Source organism: Lissotriton vulgaris, chromosome 7, assembly GCF_964263255.1.
Source record: "Lissotriton vulgaris chromosome 7, aLisVul1.2, whole genome shotgun sequence".
NCBI lineage: Eukaryota > Metazoa > Chordata > Amphibia > Caudata > Salamandridae > Lissotriton > Lissotriton vulgaris.
The window spans coordinates 1,519,859,247-1,519,882,688 of NC_141695.1; the positions used below are offsets into that span (position 1 = coordinate 1,519,859,247).

The 23,442-nt window shown below is 42.6% G+C and overlaps 1 protein-coding gene across 1 annotated transcript in view; it reads left to right on the plus strand.

The window, feature by feature from the left end:
• MTCL2 (microtubule crosslinking factor 2) overlaps positions 1-23,442 on the plus strand; it is a 579,413-nt gene that overhangs the window by 429,211 nt on the left and 126,760 nt on the right. The window contains exon 9 of the mRNA XM_086932389.1: positions 5,079-5,149. Within this exon, the coding sequence (XP_086788515.1) occupies positions 5,079-5,149 (71 nt within the window). The remainder of the gene's footprint in view (positions 1-5,078; positions 5,150-23,442) is intronic.

A 23,442-nucleotide genomic window follows, 5' to 3' on the forward strand; every position in this document is an offset into this window, starting at 1 on the left:
TCTCTCCCACTTAGCCCCCCTCAAAACGACCCTCAATGCAGCTGCCAGAATGGTCACCGGAGTCAAAAAATTTGACCATATATCTCCCGCACTCAGAGATCTAAAATGGCTCCCAGTGGAAATGCGTGTCAGCTTCACAACTGCCTGCCCTACACACAAAGCCCTGCACACAGGGAAACCGGAATACCTAGGTTCCAAACTCAAGAAAGCCGGTCAGTCTAGAACTCTCAGGAGTTCCAACCCCCTCCTACTCATCCCCCTGAAAACGCGTAAACAAAAAAACGCAGCCTGCTATTTTGCAGGCAACGCTCCTAAAATCTGGAACTCCATCCCTGTTGACATCAGAACTACCCCCTCCTTTCCAAAATTCAAAAGCCTCCTAAAAGTCCTTTACCTCAACCGCGCCTTCCCGAACTCAATTACGTGACTCACACGCTTCCACCCGGCAGTCATCTGACATCGCGCACCCACTACCTACCTCACCCCTCTCCCCAAACCCATCACCTTGGTTCATCACCACTAGGAAAAAATTTCAGCATAAAACGTCTATACATCGAGATTACCTCTTGACCCCTCTACCTCAATGGCGCACCTCGGATTCCTTGACCTCTCTACCTCAACGACGCACCTCAGATGCTCAGCACAACTGTAATTTTTGAACACTTATGTATACGTCTATTTTGTTCTATTATCCTGTATTTGACTTCTCTCCATCCTGCTGTAAAGCGCTCCGATACCCTCGGGTCTGGTCAACGCTATAGAAAACTTCTAAAATAAAAAAAATTAAAAATAAATCAATCATTTTTGTCAGATTGTACCCATGGGGTAATGTTAGCAAACATTTCAGCAAAGACAATTGGCATAGACAGTGTAGTCCCCAAGGGATCATTATTAACCCCCATTATCTCCTGTCCCTTCCTACCCCCAGCCAATAAAAACTGCCTGCCCACAACTCCACCTGTTTTTTTCTGTCTCTCTCGTGAGACTTACCTTGCCATTTCCTCCCTGTGGCGGTGCTGGGGAGTCTTCGGACTGGTTCTCTGCGATGGCGGAGCCCTCGGCAGCGTTCTCCCAGCGATGATTCCTCTCCACGTTCCCTCGTGGTTTGGGGGCCGAGCGGTTGCTAAGGAAGCCATGACAGTGTTCGGCGGTCCTCCTGTGGCTGGGGCTGTGTTTCATGGGTCGGGCTTTTGAGGTAGCCTCTGCTCTCAAGGCTGCACATGTCGTGGAGACTAGGTAGGACAGGTTTGTGCCTGTTTTCTTTATTTCTTCTTGCATTTTGGTGTTTTTTTCCAGATTTGTGTTGTTTTTCTGGCCTTTCTTTTTTATTGGTTGTCGGCTGGTTTTGGTTTTCCTCCTTATAAGGGGGTGCTGAAGGGTTGCTTCTCCATTCTGCTGCGAAGGAACAACCTGGTGTCTTCTTCCTCCTTTTCCTCCCATGATGGTTCTCCTGTTCCCCCTAAACACCCTAGGAGCCAGGGCCTTTCCTGGGGGTTACATGCCTCTCATGTCCAAGAAGGAGTTACAGGGCATGATTGAGACTACTGTGACTAGACCTCTGCAGGCTCGTCCAGTGACTTCTGGTCCGTCTCGTCCTTGTGCTGTGCATCCTGTGGGCGATTTAGCCCTGTCGAATGGTGAGGGTCCCTCTACCGGCAAATATGTCTACAGGGAGGAGATTTGGAATGTTCTGGCTCATGTACTGGACAATTTGAGGTTCCCTCCATTCCAGCTTGTACAGGCTGGTGGAAATCTTTATCCTCAGTATACTACACCCTCCTGATTGGGCATGCCCATGCAGGGCCCTGTGAAGAAGATGGTGCTCAGGGAATGGCGTGAGGTGGACAAGTTGCAGATCCCTCGTTTCCTCCAGAAACATTACCTATGAATGAATGAATATTTAATTTATAGAGCGCTAAACGTAGCCCAAGGCGCTATTACGGACCTGATAGGCAGGCAGAATGGCATGCTAATACTGAAATCTGTGGAAAAAGCCAGGTCTTCAAGGCTTTGCGGAAGAGAGTGTGAGAGTGTGAGATAACTGACCAGAAAGCTCTTCTGGGAGGGAGTTCCACAACTTGGCAGCAGCAGTCAAGAAGGTTTGCCCCCCCCCCTCCATCTAGCCTTATTAAACCTTACAAAGCACCATGCTTTAGGCAGAGTGTTTTGAAGAGGATCCTATGGTCCAGAGGAAGCCAATGTAATGTCCTAAGAGAGGCTGAAACTGAGTGAAATTTTGGAAGACTCATCACCAGTCTGGCTGCAGCATTCTGCACCTGCTGCAGGCGTCGCACCAGACCTTTATTAATGCCCAAATAAAGGGCATTACAATAGTCCAATCCGGACATTACCAAGGCAATAACCGCCTGTTTGCGTGAGTTGAATGAAAGAAAATTTGACATTTTTCTGAGGATCCTGATAATCCCAAAACAAGTGGAAACTGTCCTACTGATCTGCCTGATCAGGGAATGTGAATTATCCACTATGATCCCTAACTTTTTCCCATGGGAAACCGGGCAGGGACAGGCGCCAAGCATGTCCGGCCAACAATCGCTGGACCAGATGTCCAATTTGCTGCCGAAGATGCAGACCTCAGTCTTTTTCTCGTTCAATTTCATGAAGTTAGCCTTCATCCAGGAGGAGACTGCCTGCATGCAATTCCTGAAGTTATGGGCAGAATCTTTGATGTTATGAGTAATGGACACCATTATTTGGGTGTCGTCCGCATAGGACAACACCTCCAGCCCAAAGGATCTCACCACCTTAGCAAGCGGGGCAACATAAATATTAAGGAGTGTTGGGCTCAGGGAGGAACCCTGAGAAACACCACAAGACATGGAATTAGAGGACAAGTAGAATTGGCCAAATTTTACAGTCTGTGCCCGGTCACTAAGAAATGAAGCAAGAAGCCCCAGAGCCGAGCCCCCGATCCCTATTTCTCTGAGACGTTCAACCAGCCTCAGAGGAGGTATGGTATCAAAAGCTGCTGTGAAGTCCAGTAGAACTAGCAGGGTGGTGTGCCCTGCGTCCACCTGAGTACGGATGTTATGAAATACGGCGGTTAAGGCAGTTTCCGTACTGTGATGGCTTCTAAAACCAAGTTGTGAGCCATCCAGTAATTGTTGATCTTTTAAGTAGGTGCTAAGATGGGAATTTAGGTAGGTTTCCAAGATCTTGTCTGGGACAGGAAGCAATGAGATCGGGCGATCGTTTTTCAGTTCTGAAGTGCCCAAAGAGGGCTTCTTTAAAAGTGGCTTTACCACTGCTGTCTTACACAAAGTAGGGTACTGTCCCTCTGAGATAGCTACATTCAATGCAGCAGTAAGGTGTGGAATAATGACTTCTCAACCAGTTTGTAGCACTTTGAGGGGACAGGGATCCAATGGAGAACCAGATTTAACTCCTTCAAGAAGCCGATCAGTAACGCCAGGCGCTAAACAAGGAAAAGTAAGTGGCATGGGGAAGTCCTCAATAAAAGCATTTTCGTTAAGGGGGGAGGTAGACTGGGCAGGTGACCCCGCATTGGAGGCTTCAAGCAAGGGAGGACCCCTTGCCTCACTATGTAAAGTTGGACTCTATCCTGGCCACGCTGATTGGCAAGATGGCTATTCAGCCGGAGAATTGTACCCCGGTTGATGCTACTAATAAGAAGGTCTTTTGCTGCTGGGAACTTCGCACTGAGGCCTAGCCTTTTCTCTGCTTATTCTGCGCAGTCTTTCGTGCAGGATTTCGAGAAGTTAGCGGCGGCTGTTCAGAAGGGCTCTGATCTTCTGGCTGCGATGGAACAGCAGGCTAAGCTGTAGCTGACATTTTGTCTGACGGTATTAAGGCATCACACTGGTTACCCGTAAAAAACAACACTTTCTTTTTAAAACCTTATTTATTGTATTCAAGAGCCTACATAACTCTACTTCTCAGTTCGTAATCGGAAAGGTAAAAAAACATACTCCCAACTCAAAACTTGAGATCTGTAAAATTCTAATTTCGTCTTAGAATGTGGAAGAGCAAATCAAGAGGACGTAAGTTTGCAGTTAAAACTGTGTCCGTAGGGAACTCACTCCCTGACAATATTCACCATGATTTGATCTCACGAAATGTAAAAAAAACAAAAAACTTTAACGTGGCTTTTCAGACATGCATTCCTATTTTGAGCCCAGCTTTTGCTGGTCATATATCTCTTCCTTGCTCTGTTCAGCGCCAAGAAACTCATGGTGAATTTATGCTTTATAAATATAACATAAATACAGAAGAGAAGTACTGTATTTTTACTGAAAGTGGTCAAAGCATAAAATGTGATATGCAAAAAGTAGAGAATAGCGGTATAACTTGTGTAAATAGATGATAAATAACACATACTCAAGAACCTATGCAAAGAGTGGAGTCATAGTCTAACACATCCATATCCAGTCTTGATCCCTACGGCAGTCAACAATTGAGATACAGAAAACAACGCGCCAGACTACACGAAGAGCTTACTGTTGGCTACAGGGATAAATATGTCGGTTCAGAAGCAGTTGTTTCAATAATTTTTTTAAAGCAAGAAAAATTGCAGAAACAGGTTGATAAGTAATTGAAACGTTTGGGTTAGCAAACAGGAAATTAATGAATCAATATACCAATATATGTTTTTATTGAAAGCTTCAGACTCGAGGACAAGAGTATCAGAGCTGCATTGTTGGTGAGACCCCCCTGAAATCTTCAGGTTCCTAGCCAGGTTATGAGAAGGGTCACAGCGAAGGAGTTTCTGTACTAAATACAAAAGTGTTAATCTGCTCTGAATGGGAACACACTTAAGGCAGATAGGTTTGGGTGTAATGTGATTGAAGCCATCACTCCCGTAGTTTGTTTGTGACACGAGTAGTGACTTTTAAGAGGGCTGAGTAATATATGTAAGTATAAGTCAGCATACAATACCATAAACAAGATAAAAGAGAAACATTGATTCATGAACCTCAAGCAATTGTTAGATGGGGGTACTGTAAAACTTGAAACATTGTGTTGTGTGGAAATGTCTTACACTGGAACAATCTTCTTTTCATGTGGGCGAAAAATAAACTGCTGTGTGAATTCTGTTTCAGGCTCTCAATGAAAAGGTGCAAGACAAAGATGGCGATTCTGAAGCAGATGTTAAAGACATCACACTAAAAAGGTATGAGAAATCCAACTTTGGCATTGGAAATGAAACTGGGGGAACTAAATTATCCTGCTGCATAATGGGCCTGTTTTGTAGTGAGAATTGCTTGATGTTGTCTGTCAGAGATTTTAGGTCACAAAAAATGTAGCTGCTGAAGTAAAGTAATTTATGACCTAAAATTATAATTAACAAAGATTATGCCTTCACCCTGGTAGACGATATTATCAAGATTTGAACCAATGTATACTCCACTTAGTGAGAATTTCAACGTGTTGACTTGATTGTATATTATTTTGTTATTTTATGTTTTCAGTATAGTGCAATCTTTGCTCTAAGGAGCAACAGAGAGTTGTACAGATAACATTTTTATTGAAGCAGAAGCAACCCAACCACAAGGTGCTTTCTGTAAAAGATGTTGTGTGTGGGGCGGTTGAAACTATTTCACAAACAAGGATGCGAGGTTGAAGGGCAGGTGCTAACTTGTATCTGGGACATCAATAGAGAGCCTATTTTTATATATCACGTTTGTGCAAATTTGTTATATGCTCATCGTGTTAATAATAACAAAAAACAGTAAAAGTCTAGTGTGTTTCGTTTGACCCACTAAATGTATAGTCTAAAAACTTAACAGCCTTATAGAGTTTGGCGGATTGGGTACCCTGTCAAAATGTAACCCCTGATAAATGTGTTAACACGAAATTAGGCCGAGCTGAGTGTGCTTGCTGTGTCGAGCATTAAGTGATCAAATGTATAGAAAATGGCAACACTATGAGTCACAGCAAGATAATTAACCAATGTTGGACTTGGCCCTTTTTTGCAGGGTCATCCCTAAACTTTTTGCCTTTCTCCTAGCCTTTTTTCTGACATGGTGCTGGTGGTTTTAGGACTCTGGGCACTTTAGCACAGCTGTTCAGTTTAAAGTGTGTTTGCTCTATGTGATAAATATGGTAAGATTGGTCTACACCTGTTTGGCCTATTTAATTTACCTGTCAGTCCCTTGGAAAGTGGTATCTCATATATCCAGAGCTGGTGAATTAAAGCTACTGGTGGGCTTGCAGCGCTGATTGCACCACCCACCAAAGTAGCCTTTCAAACCTATCCCAGGCCTTTGCTATTGCAGGGCCTGTGCGCGCAGTGTTACTGCCGCTGTGACGTGGCACCTAATGTGTGTACCATGTCTGTGACCCTCTTTTACTGCATGTCAATCTCCCCTAGGGTAGGCCCTAGCTAGCCCTATGGGCAGGGTGCATTGTAGGTAAAAGATATGATCTGTACCTTAAGTGGGTGACATGTCCTGCTAGTGACAAACACCCATTATGGTTTCTCACTACTGTGAGGCTGCTTTCCCGTAGGAATGCATTGGGGATTCCCTGATAAGTGTTTCAGTGTTAATTCCTGATATGAGAGGCGCAGCGTGCTCAGGTTTGGTATATTTGGAATAGTGATAATAAATGTCGTGCAATGGTGTGCACAGATATATTATAACTATTTTAGAAATGCCACTTTTAGAAGTTGTCATTTCTGTGTGCTATGTGTCTGCCTGCCTGATGTGAATTGCATGTCTGGCTTTTGAGTGACAGGGGCTGGTGAGGTGTGTGTGGCTCCAGGAGGGGCAGAGTGAGTGAGCACCAGGCTGAATGGGACATCTGCATTTGGAGTAGTGGGAGGAATAGTCTCTGTTCCCTGAATAGGATTGTACCTGCCTTAGTGAATGCTGGCTCCGCCCCCCCTGTAGTGTGTCTGATGACGAGCCCCCACCTAACAATGGAGAAGAGGAGCCCTGTCAACAGAGTTTTCCAAAAAACCCCAGAACCAGTTGGGACTGGTTTCCCCAAAGCCCTGTACTACACACAAAGAGAAAATGTGTACAAATACTGGGGCTGTGACACTATGAAAAGGGTGCTGTCCCTGTGCTACTGTAGCGTGCTGCTGCTGGGGGCCCAGGAGGAACTGCCATGGGGGCTTGCCTCCCTACTGGAGGACCCTGTGTGCTGGCCTCCCTGGGCCCAGCTGTGCCCCTTGGACCTTTACCCTGAATTTTCCAGGACCTTAAGCACGCCTAACTGCCAAAGAGAAAGGAGCATGAGGGATCCACAGCGCTGAGCTGCAATTTTTCCAAAGGGAATCCCGATGTGGGGATTCCCCCTAATTGAGGGATGAAGAGCGGGAGCCCACCCCGCATTTGACCAAACCGAGCAGGAGCCTACCCCGCTTCATGAAAACAAAGTCCTGTGCACACGTTTGAGGAAATCAATTCAACTGGACCACATGTTTCGGCAGTTTCATTCATAAAACAGAAAACCGAGAGCAAGGTCGACAACAGGTAGTAGTTTTTCTTTGTTTTATGTGATAACTGGTCCTCCTTCCAGAGAAGACACCAAGAAAAGACCATCCGACACATGTTTCCTCAAACGGGTAGTGACCCGTGACTCTTCAGGGCTAAAAAAAAGCCAATCTACGCTGGATGTTATGATGTGAACATCTGGGCCAGCAGTTGAAGCCTGGTTTTCACCCTTGCAACAGCTATGATGTGGATGGGATTCACTTTTATGGAATAAACCTATTTCTACTTAACCAAAGCTGATTTATCTGATTCTTACAGGGTACAGTTGTGATCCTTGTGAAACGCTCCTCACAATATGTTTCCCTATTTATTGAATAGGAGGAGACTACTCCGAATTGCTGAATGTGATAGAAATTATTTGCATCATTAAATAGTCATTCCATTGATCACAACCCTCTATTCCATCCCTTCTGGTTTTTTTTATGTTAATCTTTTCATATATTCGAGAAGGTTATGCGTTTTATTGTTCCTTACTTCAAAGGATGCTATTGCAATTTCAGTCCCTCTCCGTCTTCTTAATCCTGCCATGTCTTTTAATGTTTGATTATATTAATTCTTCCTGTTTGGACTTTGCCTCTAACACCATACTTTTACTAATATAAGGAGATGCTTCTGTAGTCTGCTGAAATCTGGGGCTGTTCGATAAATTGTTTAAGAAGGGAAGGATTATTGTACATTTATGTGATTGTGTGTTAGAAGGCATTAGACAGTCTTTAACCGAATAATCAGCACCAGCCTGACAGGTTATTTTATTTGGTTGTTACAGTAGAGTAAGTGGCGATGAAGTCATGAAGCACACCATGAAGATGGTTTTCAAATATTAACATGGCAACAAGTGATACTTTGCACAAGGCCAGAATGGACTCTTTTCATGTGTTTTTTTAACAAACACTTTCTTTTATATCCTAAACACTGGTTGTCTTCTTACAAAAGCATGTTTAGAAACTGTCTTATAACTTTTATTTGGCCATAAACCTTTTTGAAAACATCCCCATACTGTTCCCCCTACCCTGTTTAGAGTGCATACCAGCTATAAACTCAACATCTGCAACAACATACACTGGAGCCCTAAAGAAAGATTTTAAGACTACTGAGGCAGAGGATGTAGCAGTCAGATAGTGCCTCAACACAAAGAAATTGTGTCAGATCTCTCTGGTTTTGAAGACCTATATTGGCTACCTGCTTCGTTCTGCTCTGCCCTAAGTGATGGGATAGCTTGAGTGTTGGAGCACAGCGAGCATGAGACCCATATGTGGGCATAATGGTCGCACTTGTGCCTCTATCGCAACAAAGTGATGGCAGGAATGCCTAAATACATCTCAACCGCTGACAATGGCTTTGCCCGCATCCTAGACCATCTTTTGTTTGACTGCCATGCTGATCAGATGCTGCCCCAGGAAGCAGGTCTAGGTATTGCTTACTATTGAAACTTGGTGAGTGTGCACTGGCAGCTCCTCTGCTAAGGCGGAGGAGCGTCACCCCACTGCTTCAGCTACAAGCTGAATACAGTAAACAAAATGATAATAACGGAAAAACAAAATGATAATAACGTTCCGTTATTAGCAATTTGCTTTTTTTTTTCAGCTTGTAGTTGAAGGGGCGGGCAGGGCTGGGCTCCATGCGTCACTGCGGAAAGAGTGATGGCAGTGATGGATCAAGGACTCGTAAAAAAGAGACTTGCTTGGAAGCAATCCTCTAGTTTAACTCACTAACATGATAATAATTACATACTGTGTAAAACTAATACGCACCACAACAACACCGGGTTAGTGAAGGTTGCCTATGTGTTCGCTAATACTAATAACACGGGCGAAGGATCAAAATGGCTTCTAACGGGGAAATCTTTACTGTGCACGCATCACTACATCTACGCAATATGACAGACTAATGCTTGGAGGGAAATTCTTGCGCATGAGCAGAAGGCACTAAAATGGAGTCTTAAGGACTTGTGTGCACGTCACCTGCTTAGCTGAATAGAAAACGTGTTATTTTACTAATGCTAATGAGGGGAAAGTATTAATAAATAAAGTGGAATGGAGTATAGATGGGTGGTATATAGTGAAACCAATTATTTTTTAAAGTAACATCTGTCTTTCTGACTTTATTATTAATGCACATTTGGCCCTCTCAAGTATGACAGAAGTAAGCAGAGCCATGTGATTGAATCGTTCATCTGCTTATGCCCATTGAGAGTGAACCCAGAACGATGATTAAAAACTTTAATACAAACCAAGTAACACGGGCGAAGGATCAAAATGGCTTTTAACGGGGAAATCTTTACTGTGCATGCATCACTGTATCTACGCAATATGACAGACTAATGCTTCGAGGGAAATTCTTGCGCATGAGCAGAAGGCACTAAAATGGATTCTTAAAGACTAGTGTGCACGGCACCTGCTTAGCTGAATAGAAAACGTGTTATTTTACTAATGCTAATTTATTTATTTATTTATTTTATTTATTTTGCATATTTATAGAGCGCTCTAATACCCGGAGGTGTCCTGGCGCTAGAAAGATAGACTGGTATGACGGAGCGTGCTTACTGAGTGAAGAGCCATGTTTTTAGACCTCTTCTAAAGGCCATCAGATTCTGGGTCTGTCTGAGCGCAAGTGGAAGTTTATTCCAGGCCTCAGCCGCCCCAAGAGAAAAGCTCCTGCCTCCCCAGCGAGCTTTTTTAATTCTGGGGACCTTAACCAGAGCCAGTTGTCCTGACCTCAAAGTTCTTGCTGGTTTATGCCAGCAGAACAGAGATTTCAAGTGCCTAGGTCCCGAGTCATGGAGGGCCTTGAAGACCATGCATACTGCCTTGAAAGTGATTCTTTTACGAATCGGCAGCCAATGTAGCTTAACCAGCTCCTGAGATACCGAGGCAAATTTGGGTGTGTCAGTGATTAGGCGGGCGGCTGCATTTTGCAGAAGTTGGAGTTTATTCAGTATGCTCTGCTGGGCATTTAGCATCAGGCTGTTGCAATAGTCTAGGCGTGAGAGCACTAGACCAGTGACTATTGTTTTCCTGTGTTTCTTCTCAAGGTAGGGTAAAATTTTCCTGATGGTTTTGAGTATGAAGTGAAGGGAGGAGGAGAGGGCACTTACCTGGGATTTAAAGGTCAGGGTGGTGTCCACCAGTATACCGAGATTTTTCACTTTGTCCACCGGTTCTGGGAGAGGTCCCATTTCGTCTGGCCACCATCTCGGGGACCAAAAGTTGTCTCTGTCACCAAAGAACAGAACCTCGGTCTTTGAGGAATTCAGTTTAAGGCAGCTTTGTGCCATCCAGCGGCCAACTTCAAGCATGCAGTTTCTGAATCTATCGGCGGTGTTTTCTGTGTTGCCGGGAAGGAGGGACACCACAATCTGAGTGTCGTCGGCGTAGGCCGTGAGTTGAAAGCCGAACGATCGAATCACCGGGGCGAGGGTGGACACATATACATTAAAAAGGGTTGAGCTCAACGAGGAGCCCTGGGGGACTCCTCGTTGAGGGGAAAGTATTAATAAAGGGGAATGGAGTAGAGATGGGTGGTTTATAGTGAAACCATTTATTTTTTAAAGTAACATCTGTCTTTCTGACTTAATTATTAGTGCACATTGCGCCCTCTCGAGTATGACAGAAGTAAGCAGAGCCATGTGATTGAATCTTTCATCTGCGCATGCTCATTGAGAGTGAACCCAGAACGATGACTAAAAACTTGAATACAAGCCAAGGCCGCAGAGTGTCCTGGCCTGGGAACTGAGCGGTGAAAAGTTCACTTGAATGAAAGAATATGTGGAAGTTATTATACATATTGCAAATGTAATGTGAATATGGGTGGGAATAAAGTTTGTGAATAAAAATTAAGGGGATGGATCTGTGAACAATGGGCTGACTGAAAAAGGTGACATGGAAGCATGGTGTGATGATCATCCCCCCTTGCCTGACCAATTACATTTGTATTTTTACAATATTGCAACTTTAGTGGGTGGTACATGAAGGACGAAAGGTATAATTGAGATAGGTTAGTTAGTCAGATGAAGATTTGCTGAATGCCGCAGAGGGGAGATGCTGTTGGTGTAGCAGGTGATGCTGATGCTGATGCTGAGAGACCCTGTGAGATGTTGATGAAGCCGAATGCAGAACTTTCTATCCTAATTTAATTAGGGTTAAAAGAAGACTTGCGGAAGAATCTCGAGGAGAAAGAGAGTGTCAGAGAGGGGTGCGCACAATCGTCGGTCTTAGGGAGGTCAACTATCCTGTCCTGAATCCTGTCCTGGAGTCTTTGTCGCCGGAACTATCCCAGTGGACCCTTACCAGCCCTTTGGCCAGGGGGTTGGTCTTCACACCATTCTTGGTAAATATAATTGTGTGCATTTGCAGATGCTCTATTCTCTCTATCCTCTCCCTTTCTGAGCATAAGTAATTGCTCGAGTCCAAAGTATGTGTTTGATTAATTGAATTTTCTCTCCCATGGATGGTAGTGCCTGTACTGTATTTTTGAAGTGGTTCACATGCAATTAATTTAGATAAAGCTTTAAAAAAAATTCTAAAGGAGTCTGTGGTTATTTCAGTAAAATGTAGGTAAATTAGATACATGTCATTATCACCATCAATTAATTCAACTAATGGTCCATCGAACAGATGAAATAACTTTTTGGTCAGTGAAGGGTTAGTAAAGGTGAATTAGACTAATCCTGAACATTTGTGAAAAAAAAATAAAACTTTAAACTCCAGCGGTTTACTCAATGAAATGTGTTTATGGGCCCAGGTGAGTATATGGTAGTGGAGTATCTTTTGTAGGTACGCCGCTGGATCATTTTTCTGGTAGTAGAGGATGGTTATTACTGACTAGTTTGGTGATAAATATTGAATATTGATATATGTTTAACAAAAAGAGTTAGCGTTTTGTTTTATATTGTCTGGAAATTCTCGGGGAATGAATAGCGGGTCGTGACAGATGCCATACTGCAGTGAGGTTACTCGTCTGTTGGAATAGCACTGAGAAGCTACGCAGGGCTGGCAGTGTTAAAATAGGGACTATTTCGAATAAAAGTTGAGTGTGAGTGAAAGCAAAAAGTTTGCTGGTGAAACTTTGGTCTTATATTTCCTAGTAAGGGTAAGACTGCAGGAGTAACAGGTTCTCTCGAGCTTGAATGAAGGGTAGACAGAGGTTTTTACTGGTAAACACCCAAAATATTGAATACAAAATATCGAGAGGACATAATATCAAATGAAAAATATCGAGAGGACAGAATATAGAATGGTCATAATATGGTTGGATATAATATCGACATATAGGTAAGTAATATCGAATGTCATTATATCGAATGTCATCATATAGTATGTTATAATATAGAATGTCATAATATAGAATGTTATTATATTGAATTCTATTAAATTGTATTATATGTTAGTATATGTGTTAAAAGAATATAATATTTTTTAAATGTATGTTACATTTTTTTTAAGATAATGAATTATATGTTAATTAAATTTTGCGTATATTAGTTCCGTAGCGGGTTGAGGGTTTATAGGGGAATAGGGTGCGAAGTAATTTAATTTAAATTGAAAAAAAATAATAATGTATTAGTCAATAATTTATTGTTTATTAATTACTATTGGTAATTCATTTTTGCGTATATTAGTTCTGTAGCTGGTTGTGGGTTTATAGGGGAATAGGATGGGAAGTAATTTAAGTAAAAAAAATTAAAAATGATTAGTTAATAATGTTATCAGATTCAGATTCAGAAATGCTTTATTCGATTTAAATGAAGTATAAAATCATAAAAGCTTCACAATACAAATACACATTCCGTAAAACACTTAATCACCATCCAATAAAAACAGTTCATTTAAAAAAAGGATTAAATTAGTACATCAGCGGTATAAAGCAATTCATATTACATTCACTAATTATCTCAGTTAGTTCATCAATCAGTTAACATCATTAATTTCCGTTTCTTTAAAATACTTTTTAAAAAGCCAGTCATAACCATAATACATTTCTCACTCCCTAATTGCGATAGACTTAAATACGCTGGTCTACATTGTCACCAATGGTCCTGTCTCAAATATTGTCTGATCCACCTTCTGCGTTCAACATTATAATATTTGCAAAATAGGATCATATGGAAAGTAGATTGTGTCGACAAATTGTCACAGGTACAGGGTGCCAGGTTCCATGACCAGTCGTTTCTTAGAGGAAAGGTTACCAGGCGGAAGAATAGCTCAAACCTAAACCGCGTTAATATAAAACGGTCGAAACCCACAGTGCAGATGGATAAATAGGGTTGAATCCACTGGCATATCAGGGTCCCTTGGTGATGGATGACTGAACATTTCAAGAGTTCACCTGGACTTCTCAATATTTCAAAGTGACTCATACATAATTTTTTCAAGTCTTTCCTTGAAATTCCAAAATTATTAACTGGGTTACTATATAACTCTGGTCTTTGCAAATCAGAGAAAATATTCTTAACATACATTAACCAGGGAATACATTTAACATTGTCAAGGGCCATCGCATCCTTTATGATGTCCCGATTGAGTCCCAAAGCTTCCGTCGTCCATACCCTATGCCAGAGTAATATTGGCTGGAGTTTAATAAGATCGGAAATATATTCCAGACCTAACTCTGCATGGCAGTTAAATGTTGCCACACCCTGAGGCAGTGATAATAAATATTTTAAGAAACAGTTTTCGACTATTTGAATGCTTATTGCATTCTGGATCCCCCAGATACCAGCCCCATATAGGGCAATACTCCTACACTTAGCCTTGTAGATTTTTAAAAGGATTTCTGGTGGTCTTTTGCCCAGCTGTTTAGAAAAATTCATGAGTGCCGCTATAGAGCGTTTAAATAGCAAGCCCCTGGACTTTATGGCTGCCCCCCACAGGCCCGAATCATCAAGCAATACCCCCAGGTAGGAAAAGGATTTTATACATCCAATTGTGAGGCCATCCACCTTAATTTCCTTATGTTCGGCCCGCCCCTTCCCACACACCATCATGAACGATTTCTTTGCATTGATTTTCAGCCCTCTTGACCCCATGAAATGATTATATTTTTCTAATGCCCTTTTAGCACCCATCTTTGTTCGGGCCATAAGCACTGCGTCGTCCGCATAGAGGAGTGAGACAGCCTGTCTCTTACCAAATCTAGGGGAGTCAATGGTGCTGGCCTCCAAATCCCCCTCCAAAGCGTTGGTGTAGATGGAGAAAAGGAATGGGGCCAGCACACAGCCCTGTCTCACCCCCTTCTCGATGCGGAAGGGCCCAGTGCATTCTCCCTTGGTCCCAAATCTCACCCTTGCTGTAGCCCCAGAATACAGTTGGCGAAGAAATGATACTATGGCTGGTTCCACTCCTATTTCTTCAAGGGTATGCCATAACTTCGCATGATCCACACAGTCAAAAGCGGCTGTGAGATCTACGAAGATGGCATATAAGCGTTCTTTCTTCGCCCGTGTGTATTTCCCCTGGATGATTACAAAATTGAGGACCTGTTCCACCATACCCATCCCTTCTCTAAAACCATATTGAACGGGGCTCAGGATGTTATTGTCTTCTGTCTATGTACGGAGTTTATTTAGGACCACCCTACCTGCTAGCTTCATAAGGGAGTCCAATAGGGAAATTGGCCTATAATTGGAAGGGCTCTCTCTATCCCCCTTTTTGTGTATCGGTATAATCACCGACTCAGTAATAAATCCTACAGCACAACATGCCTGCAGGACTAGTGTGCATATTGGGGCCCATAAATCCGGGGTCAACTTAAAAACGTTGATCCGTATTCCGTCCGGGCCCGGTGCCTTATTTCCTTTACTGCTATTTATTGCCACCAGGACTTCATCAAGTCGAATTTCTAGGTCTATCGGTGAGTGGGCCGAAATTGGTACTTCGGTTTCAATAATGGTACACATTGGAGAAGAAGTTAATCCATGCCCATTCGTCAATGGCAACCTCTATTGTTGCCTTATCCTCACTTTTAAAATAGGGTGCATTTACTGCTTGCCAAAACAGTTTAGGGTTTCTGCTTTCAGAGGCCTGAAGCAGATTTTGCCATGCTTGCTCTTTAAGCTCCCTTTTCCGCTGGGACCTTGCTAGGTTATAAACCCTTCTACAATTCCTTATTAATTCAAGATCTCTGGTTTTGGTGCTGAGCGCGGCTTTTAATTGGGTATATGCCTTTGTACATTTGGTATCAAACCACCCTGTAGACTTAACACGCTTTTTACTTGGTTTAGTGAGGGTGTCCTGTATTATCGCGGTAATACCGCCAAAGGCATCTAATATTTCTTTATGAGAGGCCTTTTCATCTAAACAGACCTGAATGTGTGGCCGAGCATTAGCAATAATCCCCTTATTTGTTTCCACTGGATCTAACGCACTCCACTTTAGACTGAAGCCATTTTGTCTGGTTAATGTTATATCCTTCACCCATGCCAGAGCCTCAATAGTAGTGGATTTATTGGAAATTTATTGGAAACTGGTAGGGATAAATTAAGACTAATAGGCAAGTGGTCACTGAGGCCATTTGAATGGATCTCAAACTTCTCCACCCAGATATGATGTTTATTGGGAACTAATATAAAATCAATGACCGATTGTAAGCCCCTTGAAATAAAGGTCGGTCTAAATTCCACCACAGGAGAGCTCATCTTATTAGCGAACCCCAAATCGAGGGTGGCTAGTATATCATTTAATTTCTCCCCTTTCCCTGAGTGAATAAAGTGACTCACATAGTTACTCCCTTCCCACTCAACTTCTCTAGCATTACAAGCATGGGAGTTACAGATACTGATGTTAAAATCCCCTCCCCACACAACAATTATATCTCTTTCATTGGTGAGGTACAAGTGGTTTAAGTCTTCCAACAGATTATTCAATACCTCCTCAAACATTCCTTTGGTATTGTTGTAAAAGTTCACCACCAACAAGCACAACCCAAATGTAAGATAGATGGACACCAATTGATAGTAGGGGGAACACTTCAGCATTTGTATGCCTCGCACTCTCAACAAATTAGATACATAGACACAAATTCCCCCTTTGTGTCTACCATGTGCGGAGTATACCGCCGGGGTGTGGAATGTCTTATAGCCATCCAGGTGTTTTTCACCTATAAGCCATGTTTCTTGGATACCAAGAATATCGAAGTCTTTTATAAGGTCCCTCCATGCTGTATTAGAAACCTTATTCTCCAAACCACAAATGTTCCAGAAAACAACCCTTACCCTATCTCGGGATGCCACTAATTTAGTTAGTGGGCGGTTAACGTTTCTGTTAGACAATGGCGCAGCTACCTTAGCCGCAGGGACAGCTTCACAGGCTAGTTTTTTAACGAGCTTAACTTCTCTCGCTTTGGGGGTTACCTGTGTTCTAATCTGGTTAGTTGGATCCGTTCTCATGTCATTAGGGGTCATGAATGATGTAAATCCTAATACACAATCTTGTGGATTATAGGGTTCTAAGGATGGTCCTCCTATTTCGTCTCCTATCATGGATAATACTGCCTTGTCCTCACTCTGCTTTGGGACACAGCCCTTGTGTTTAATATTGCCTTTATTTCTTTCACACAGTCAGTCGCAGTCATTCAAACCTGACAACGCTATAAATCTCTGAATACCTATTTCATCCCTGTATACCCCATCCCTGACCTCCAAGTGTCCCAGCCTGATAATCTACCTGACGGTGGGTGGCTCTCGTCACTACTTGTCATTTATTTCCATTAACTGATCTGACTTGGTTTATTGGCCTGTAAAAGTAGCCTAATGGTAAGATCTCTATGCCTTGACCCCTGATCCCTCCCCCACGCCCCACTTCACTCATAATCCTCTCAACTGGTGCCTGGCTATTAAAATTAGTTAATAATGTTATCATTAATAATTAATATTGCTAATTATTGTAATTAATTTATTATTAATTATAAAACATAATACACACAATAAATACATTGATAAATATGTAAATTGAGTAAATTAATATTAGTTATTAAATATTAATTATTCATAATTGTATCAGTATGTTAACTGTGTTAATTATTTTTAGGAGTGTGTTGAGTGTTTATAGGGGAGTATGGTGTTTATTAAAATCTGTGAAAATACTTTTTTATTAATATTTATATAATATTTAATCAAAGTTATTTTATACTGTTAATTGTGTTAATTTATCTATCATTGTTTTTATATTTTTGTTAAATGTGATCAGCTAATTATTTAAATGTCAATTAGGGTAATTTATTAATATTTTAGATTATTGAAGGTGACGTTTATTGTGGAAAATAGTGGGAAGTAAATACAATTTAAATAATTATTTTTTAAATTAATTTTGATAAAATTGTATGACTGGGTCTACTAAATTATTCCTCTCTGCTATCCAACACTTTCCCTACTGTTGCACTGTCTGGAGCAGTGGTTATCCCACTTTGGTAACCTCTATTGCCAGCCTATCTCTGGCAGCACACAGGACCTTTTTCCCCATTTTCGCTCGGAGCTTATCCAAGCCTTTGAGGAAAAGGATGTCGAAAAATCTATCAACGAAACACTCAAGAACAAGGCGCCGGGCCCCGACGGGGTTCCTGCGGACTTATATAAATCTGCACCTAAATTCTGGGCCAAGATATTGACAAAAGTTTTTAATTGCTCAAGAGAAAATAACTTTCCTCAATCCTGGGCAAGGTCTATAATTATACCAATATTTAAAAAGGGCCAAAGGGGCGACCCAACCTGTTATAGACCTATTTCCCTAATCGACTCTGCTGTTAAGATTATGGGCAGAGTCATCTTGGGCAGAATAACAACTTGGCTAGAAGGTAGAGGAACCCTGTCGAATACCCAGTATGGTTTTAGGTCCAAAAGGAGCACCCTGGATCAATGTCTAAATTTGCATTTGATCATTAGCAAATACTCTACAGTGAAAAAAGGGGCCCTGTATATGGCCTTTATGGATCTCTCCTCAGCCTTTGACCTGGTCAACAGGTCAAAGCTGTGGGACGTCCTTTTGGACATGGGCATTGAGCGAGCGTTGGTGGGCTTCTTGTCAGATCTGCATCAAGGATTACAGGCCTCGGTTAGAGTCACTCAAGAGGGAAGATGCACCAGTTCCTTTAAATCTGAGAGGGGGATGAGGCAAGGGTGCATCCTTGCCCCCCTCCTATTTACTTTATATATAAACGCACTTGAGCCTGTTCTTACCACCTCGGCTGTTGACGTCCCGCGTGCAGGAGAGAGTAACATCCCGGTCCTCCTGTACGCGGACGACGCAGTCCTTCTGGGTCGAACAGGTGTGGCCCTAAACAAACTACTGGCCTCCTTTGGTGATTTTATGACCTCACTCGACCTGGAAATAAACACCAAAAAATCCCAGGTCATGATTGCGGGTCTAAAGGGTAGAAAAAAGAAACCTATAACCTTCTCTTGTATAGGGAAGGAAGTATTAAGGGTCTCCACTTTTACCTACTTGGGCGTAATCTTTGATGATAAAGGAACTTGGGTTCTGCGAAGGAGGCACTACAGGTCCAGAGCAGGCTCTGCCCAGAAAAGCTGGTCAACCCCTTGCCACTTCACAACCTTGGAGCAGAATACTGCTTAAACTAGTGTGTTTTGAGAAGGGAATCCCCCTCTCACACATAGAAAAACACTTTAGGGCGTGTATACACATAGTCTGAATTACACACCCACTAGTTTAATCACACACACTTATTTTAGTTTCGTCCTGAAGAAAGCCAGCATATTCATAAGGCACTGGCTGAAACATGTTGACCCTCCAAAGGATGTGGGAGGTCGTAACTCGCCTCTAACATCCGACAGCCTTATTTTTAACCGCTGACGGTGGCCCAGGTATTAAAGTTTAATTCACCTCCGGGTACTGGGACCCCCGCCAAGCCGTTTTAAATTCACATTCATAACACTCTTCACCGCACACTCAGCGACATACCTGCTCCGCTGTAATCAGGCGTCGAAGCACACCCGGGACACGCTAGGGGTCACTGGGTGGGCCCGATGATGAAGCATGCCACCAACTAGGTTGGTGGGTGAGGGCTTCATGAGCACACCCACCAGGTGCTCCTACCCCCTGACGAAACATACTTGAGTCCTTAAATTTTTGTTAATCTCATATACATAAGCTAGTCTCTTTTTGATGAACTAAATAGTAATTTGTACCCACCCGCTAGCCAACACTTTCCCTACTGTTGCACTCACTGGAGTGGGAATAGTAATTTTCTACCCCTACGCTATCCAATGCTTTCACTACTGTTGTAATCACTGGAGTGGGAATAGTAATTTTTACCCTCCCGCTAGCAAACGTTTTCCCTACTGTTCTACTTGCTGGAGTGGGAATAGAAATTTTACCTACCCGCTATCCAACACTTTCCCTACTGTTGCACTCACTGGAGTGGGAATAGTAATTTTTTCCCACCCGCTATCAAACACTTTACTTACTTTTGCTCTCACTGGAGTGGGACTAGTAATTTTTACCCCTACGCTATCCAACGCTTTCCCTACTGTTGCACTCACTGGAGTGGGAATAGTAATTTGTACCCACCAGCTATCCAACACATTTTCTACTTTTGCACTTGTTGGAGTGTGAATACTAATTTTATTCCCTTAGCTATGTAATGTTTTTAATTTTGTTATATTTAATGTAGTGTAAATTATTAATTAACATAAAAAGTATTGCTTTAATTATTCTAATTATTATATATTATTTATTTTTATATTCATATAATAGTTTTTTTATATATACATAAATATTTTTTTTAATATTTTATCATTAAGATTATTAATTATTTTATAATATTTTTAAGTAAATATATGTTAAAAAATTGTTTTTTTCACATTACATTTATTATTTTTACATTTAAAGCTTTTTACATTATTTTAATTGTTTTATTTTAATGTGTTTATTATTTAATTACTTTTAAATTATTTTTAATACATTTAAAAAAATCGATATTTTAGTTAACTATATCTTACCTGTCGATATTTTGTACTCGATATTTTAGTACTTATTATATTCTGTCCCTCGATATTTTTGAATCGATATTCCGGACAGTCTATATTCTGTCCCTCTATATTCAGTCACTGAACCGTTTTTACTCACAGTAGAAAAGGAGCAATTCTGAGACACCAGAATAAATTGAAAATCTATCCTTTGTTTAGTGGAACAGGCAGAGTAGCGAATGTTTTTATGTTGTTATTAACGAAGAATTTAATAAAAATTATTAAGAAATACGTTTTCATATTACCTTGTGAAGGGAGGGTCAGTCGCCGGAGTTGCACTGATATCACAGAGAGACGCGCTGGGATTGGTTGAAACAGCGGGCATGTGACAGAAGCAGTCTTGTAAATGAGGGATAAGTAGTGAGGAGTAATACTGACATGACTAAAGGCCACGGTGGCATTGGTCAGACCACAAGTGTGAGCCTGAGTTTGGTTGGATGATTAGATAGAAGTCGCGCTAGGATTGGTAGAATTAGAAATTGTATGCAGGATTCTGATTTGATTGCCAGTGTGAGACGAGCAGATAGAAGATTTTCAGGATTTTCAGAGTACAATTTTATATATCATTCATCCAGAATGTTTGGAGAAAAAAGAAAAATGTTGTTAATTAAGAGAATTAAGAATTTCTTTAAGAAAGATAAGCCTGTATTGACGAGAGAGGGAATTTCTATTCCGCCACCGAAAACACCTGCTTCTTTTATGATGATGAAAAGAGGATATCATACTTGTGTATGGTTGGAGAATTGGATAGAATATACGTAAGGTGATGGAGTGCTAGCTTTTCCAGAAAATGGTACATTTAATGGGAGAATTCTTCAGAATTTAAGGATGAGAATGAATGATTTGGAACCTAGACTTAGATTAACTCGGTATGAGGCATTGGAAGAATGGGACACTGAGGCATATGAATGAGAAAAGTGTCGAAGTGGGAAATATAGAGGATTTTACCCCAGATATTTGCATGAGTCGCAAGAAGGTCAGATGAAGCAATGGAGAAGAGCTTTGGTATCAGAGGGCTTATTTCCACCATTAATGGCAGAGGAACAGTCTGGAGGCAAGTGTAAAGAGAAAACTAAACATATGAATGTGACAGGATTTGGTGAATCAGATGATGAGTTAATAGAGGATATTTCAACTAAAACTCCTCCTCTGTACCAAGAAGGACATAGTAGAATCACCCCAAGTGCACCAGTAATGGGAACACCTTTAGTCCCTCACATTGTAAATGGTGAATTAGTCAATTGGGTACTTCATGATAAAGAAAGAGAAGGCCATTTCTGTCACATTAGGGGGTAGGGCACTGAATATTTGTTGCATTTATGCGCCTAACGTGGACCAGCTCGCCTTCCTGTCCGGGCTGTCGGGCTCCTTGGCCCATTTCCTGTCGGGGACCCTCCTTCTGGGAGGGGATTTTAATTCGGTGGTGGATGTCGACATCGATCGTTCACACCCCTCCCCTTCCGGACTCCCCGGTCCGACGAATAGCTAAAGGCAGAAAGGAATGGCAGGCTCAATGGGGGCTGACGGACATTTGGCGTGCACAGCACCCCTATACTAGAGATTATTCGTACTTTTCTGGTATGCACGAGCTACATGTGAGACTGGATGGGTTTCTGGGGTCGGCGGAATTGGTGTCCGCGACCGTGCGGTCTGAATATTTGGCTAGGACCATCTCGGACCACAACCCCCTATTAGCGGATTTCAGTTGGTTCCCCGTGGTCCCCAGCGTACCTACTTGGAAACTGCGCCCCGAGATATTAGAAGATATAGTCTTCAAGGCGGACCTAGAGGACAAAATAACTGTTTATTTTGCGACCAATGGGGGTACTGCTGGGTCGAGGGCCTCGGAGTGGGACGCTTTCAAGGTGGTGATCAGGGGCTACTGTATAACCAAGAAAGTGGGAATGCGTCGTGTCATCCTTGATGACCTGGCCAACGCGGACCGGAAGCTCCGCGAGATGGAGCTTCGCCGCCCCGGCCACCCAGAACTTCAAGAACGTACTGCTGCAGCGAGAGAGGCAGTGGCGGCGGAGGTCGAACGATTGCGTTGTTTCGATTATAAGGCCTATGTTACCAGATCGCTCACCGAAGGAGACAAGTCGGGCGCGCTCTTGGCCTGGTTGGTCAATCCCACGCGCCGGACTTCCCCGACGGTGTCCATGCGCACCGCGGAAGGACTTGAGGTGCATACCCAACCGGAGATACTCGATTGCTACTTGCGCTACTATGAACGGCTGTACCGTAGTAGGCTGACCCGTGATCCTACCCTGATCGACGATTATTTACAATCCTTAGAGATTCCCGCACTGGAACCTGACATGGCGAAGGCCCTGGGCACCGATATTGAAATTGGGGAAATCCGTAGCGCCATAAAAGGGATGGCGAGAAACAAGACCCCGGGCCTCGATGGGCTCCCGGTCGAATTTTATTCCACCTACATAGATTTATTGGCACCCCGACTATTAATAGTCTACAAGGAAGCGAATTGTTTGGGGCGCCTCCCCGGCTCGATGTGCGAAGCCTTGGTAGTCCCCCTCCTCAAACCTGGTAGGGAGTCCGCTGACCCGGCGTCCTATCGACCGTTATCAATGCTAACGGTAGATTATAAGGTCCTGAGCAGCATATTGGCATCGAGGCTGCTGGGGCACATGCGCTCCTTGGTGCATGAGGACCAGGCAGGGTTTATCCCTAAACGCAATACCACCATGAATATTTGTCGCTTATTCCGTCTGCTGGAGGAACCACATACGGAGGTCCTTTGCCCCTTAGTCCTATCCGTTGATTTGGAAAAAGCCTTCGATAGCCTAGAATGGGAATATTTGCGTAGAATATTACTGCGGTTCGGTCTGGGAGAGGGATTTGTCAGATGGACCATGGTACTTTATGCCTCGGCGTCGACCAGGGTGAGGGCGGGCCCGCTGATCTCTCAACAATACCCAGTGGAGTGAGGCACGAGACAGGGTTGCTCGTTATCCCCCCTGCTCTTCG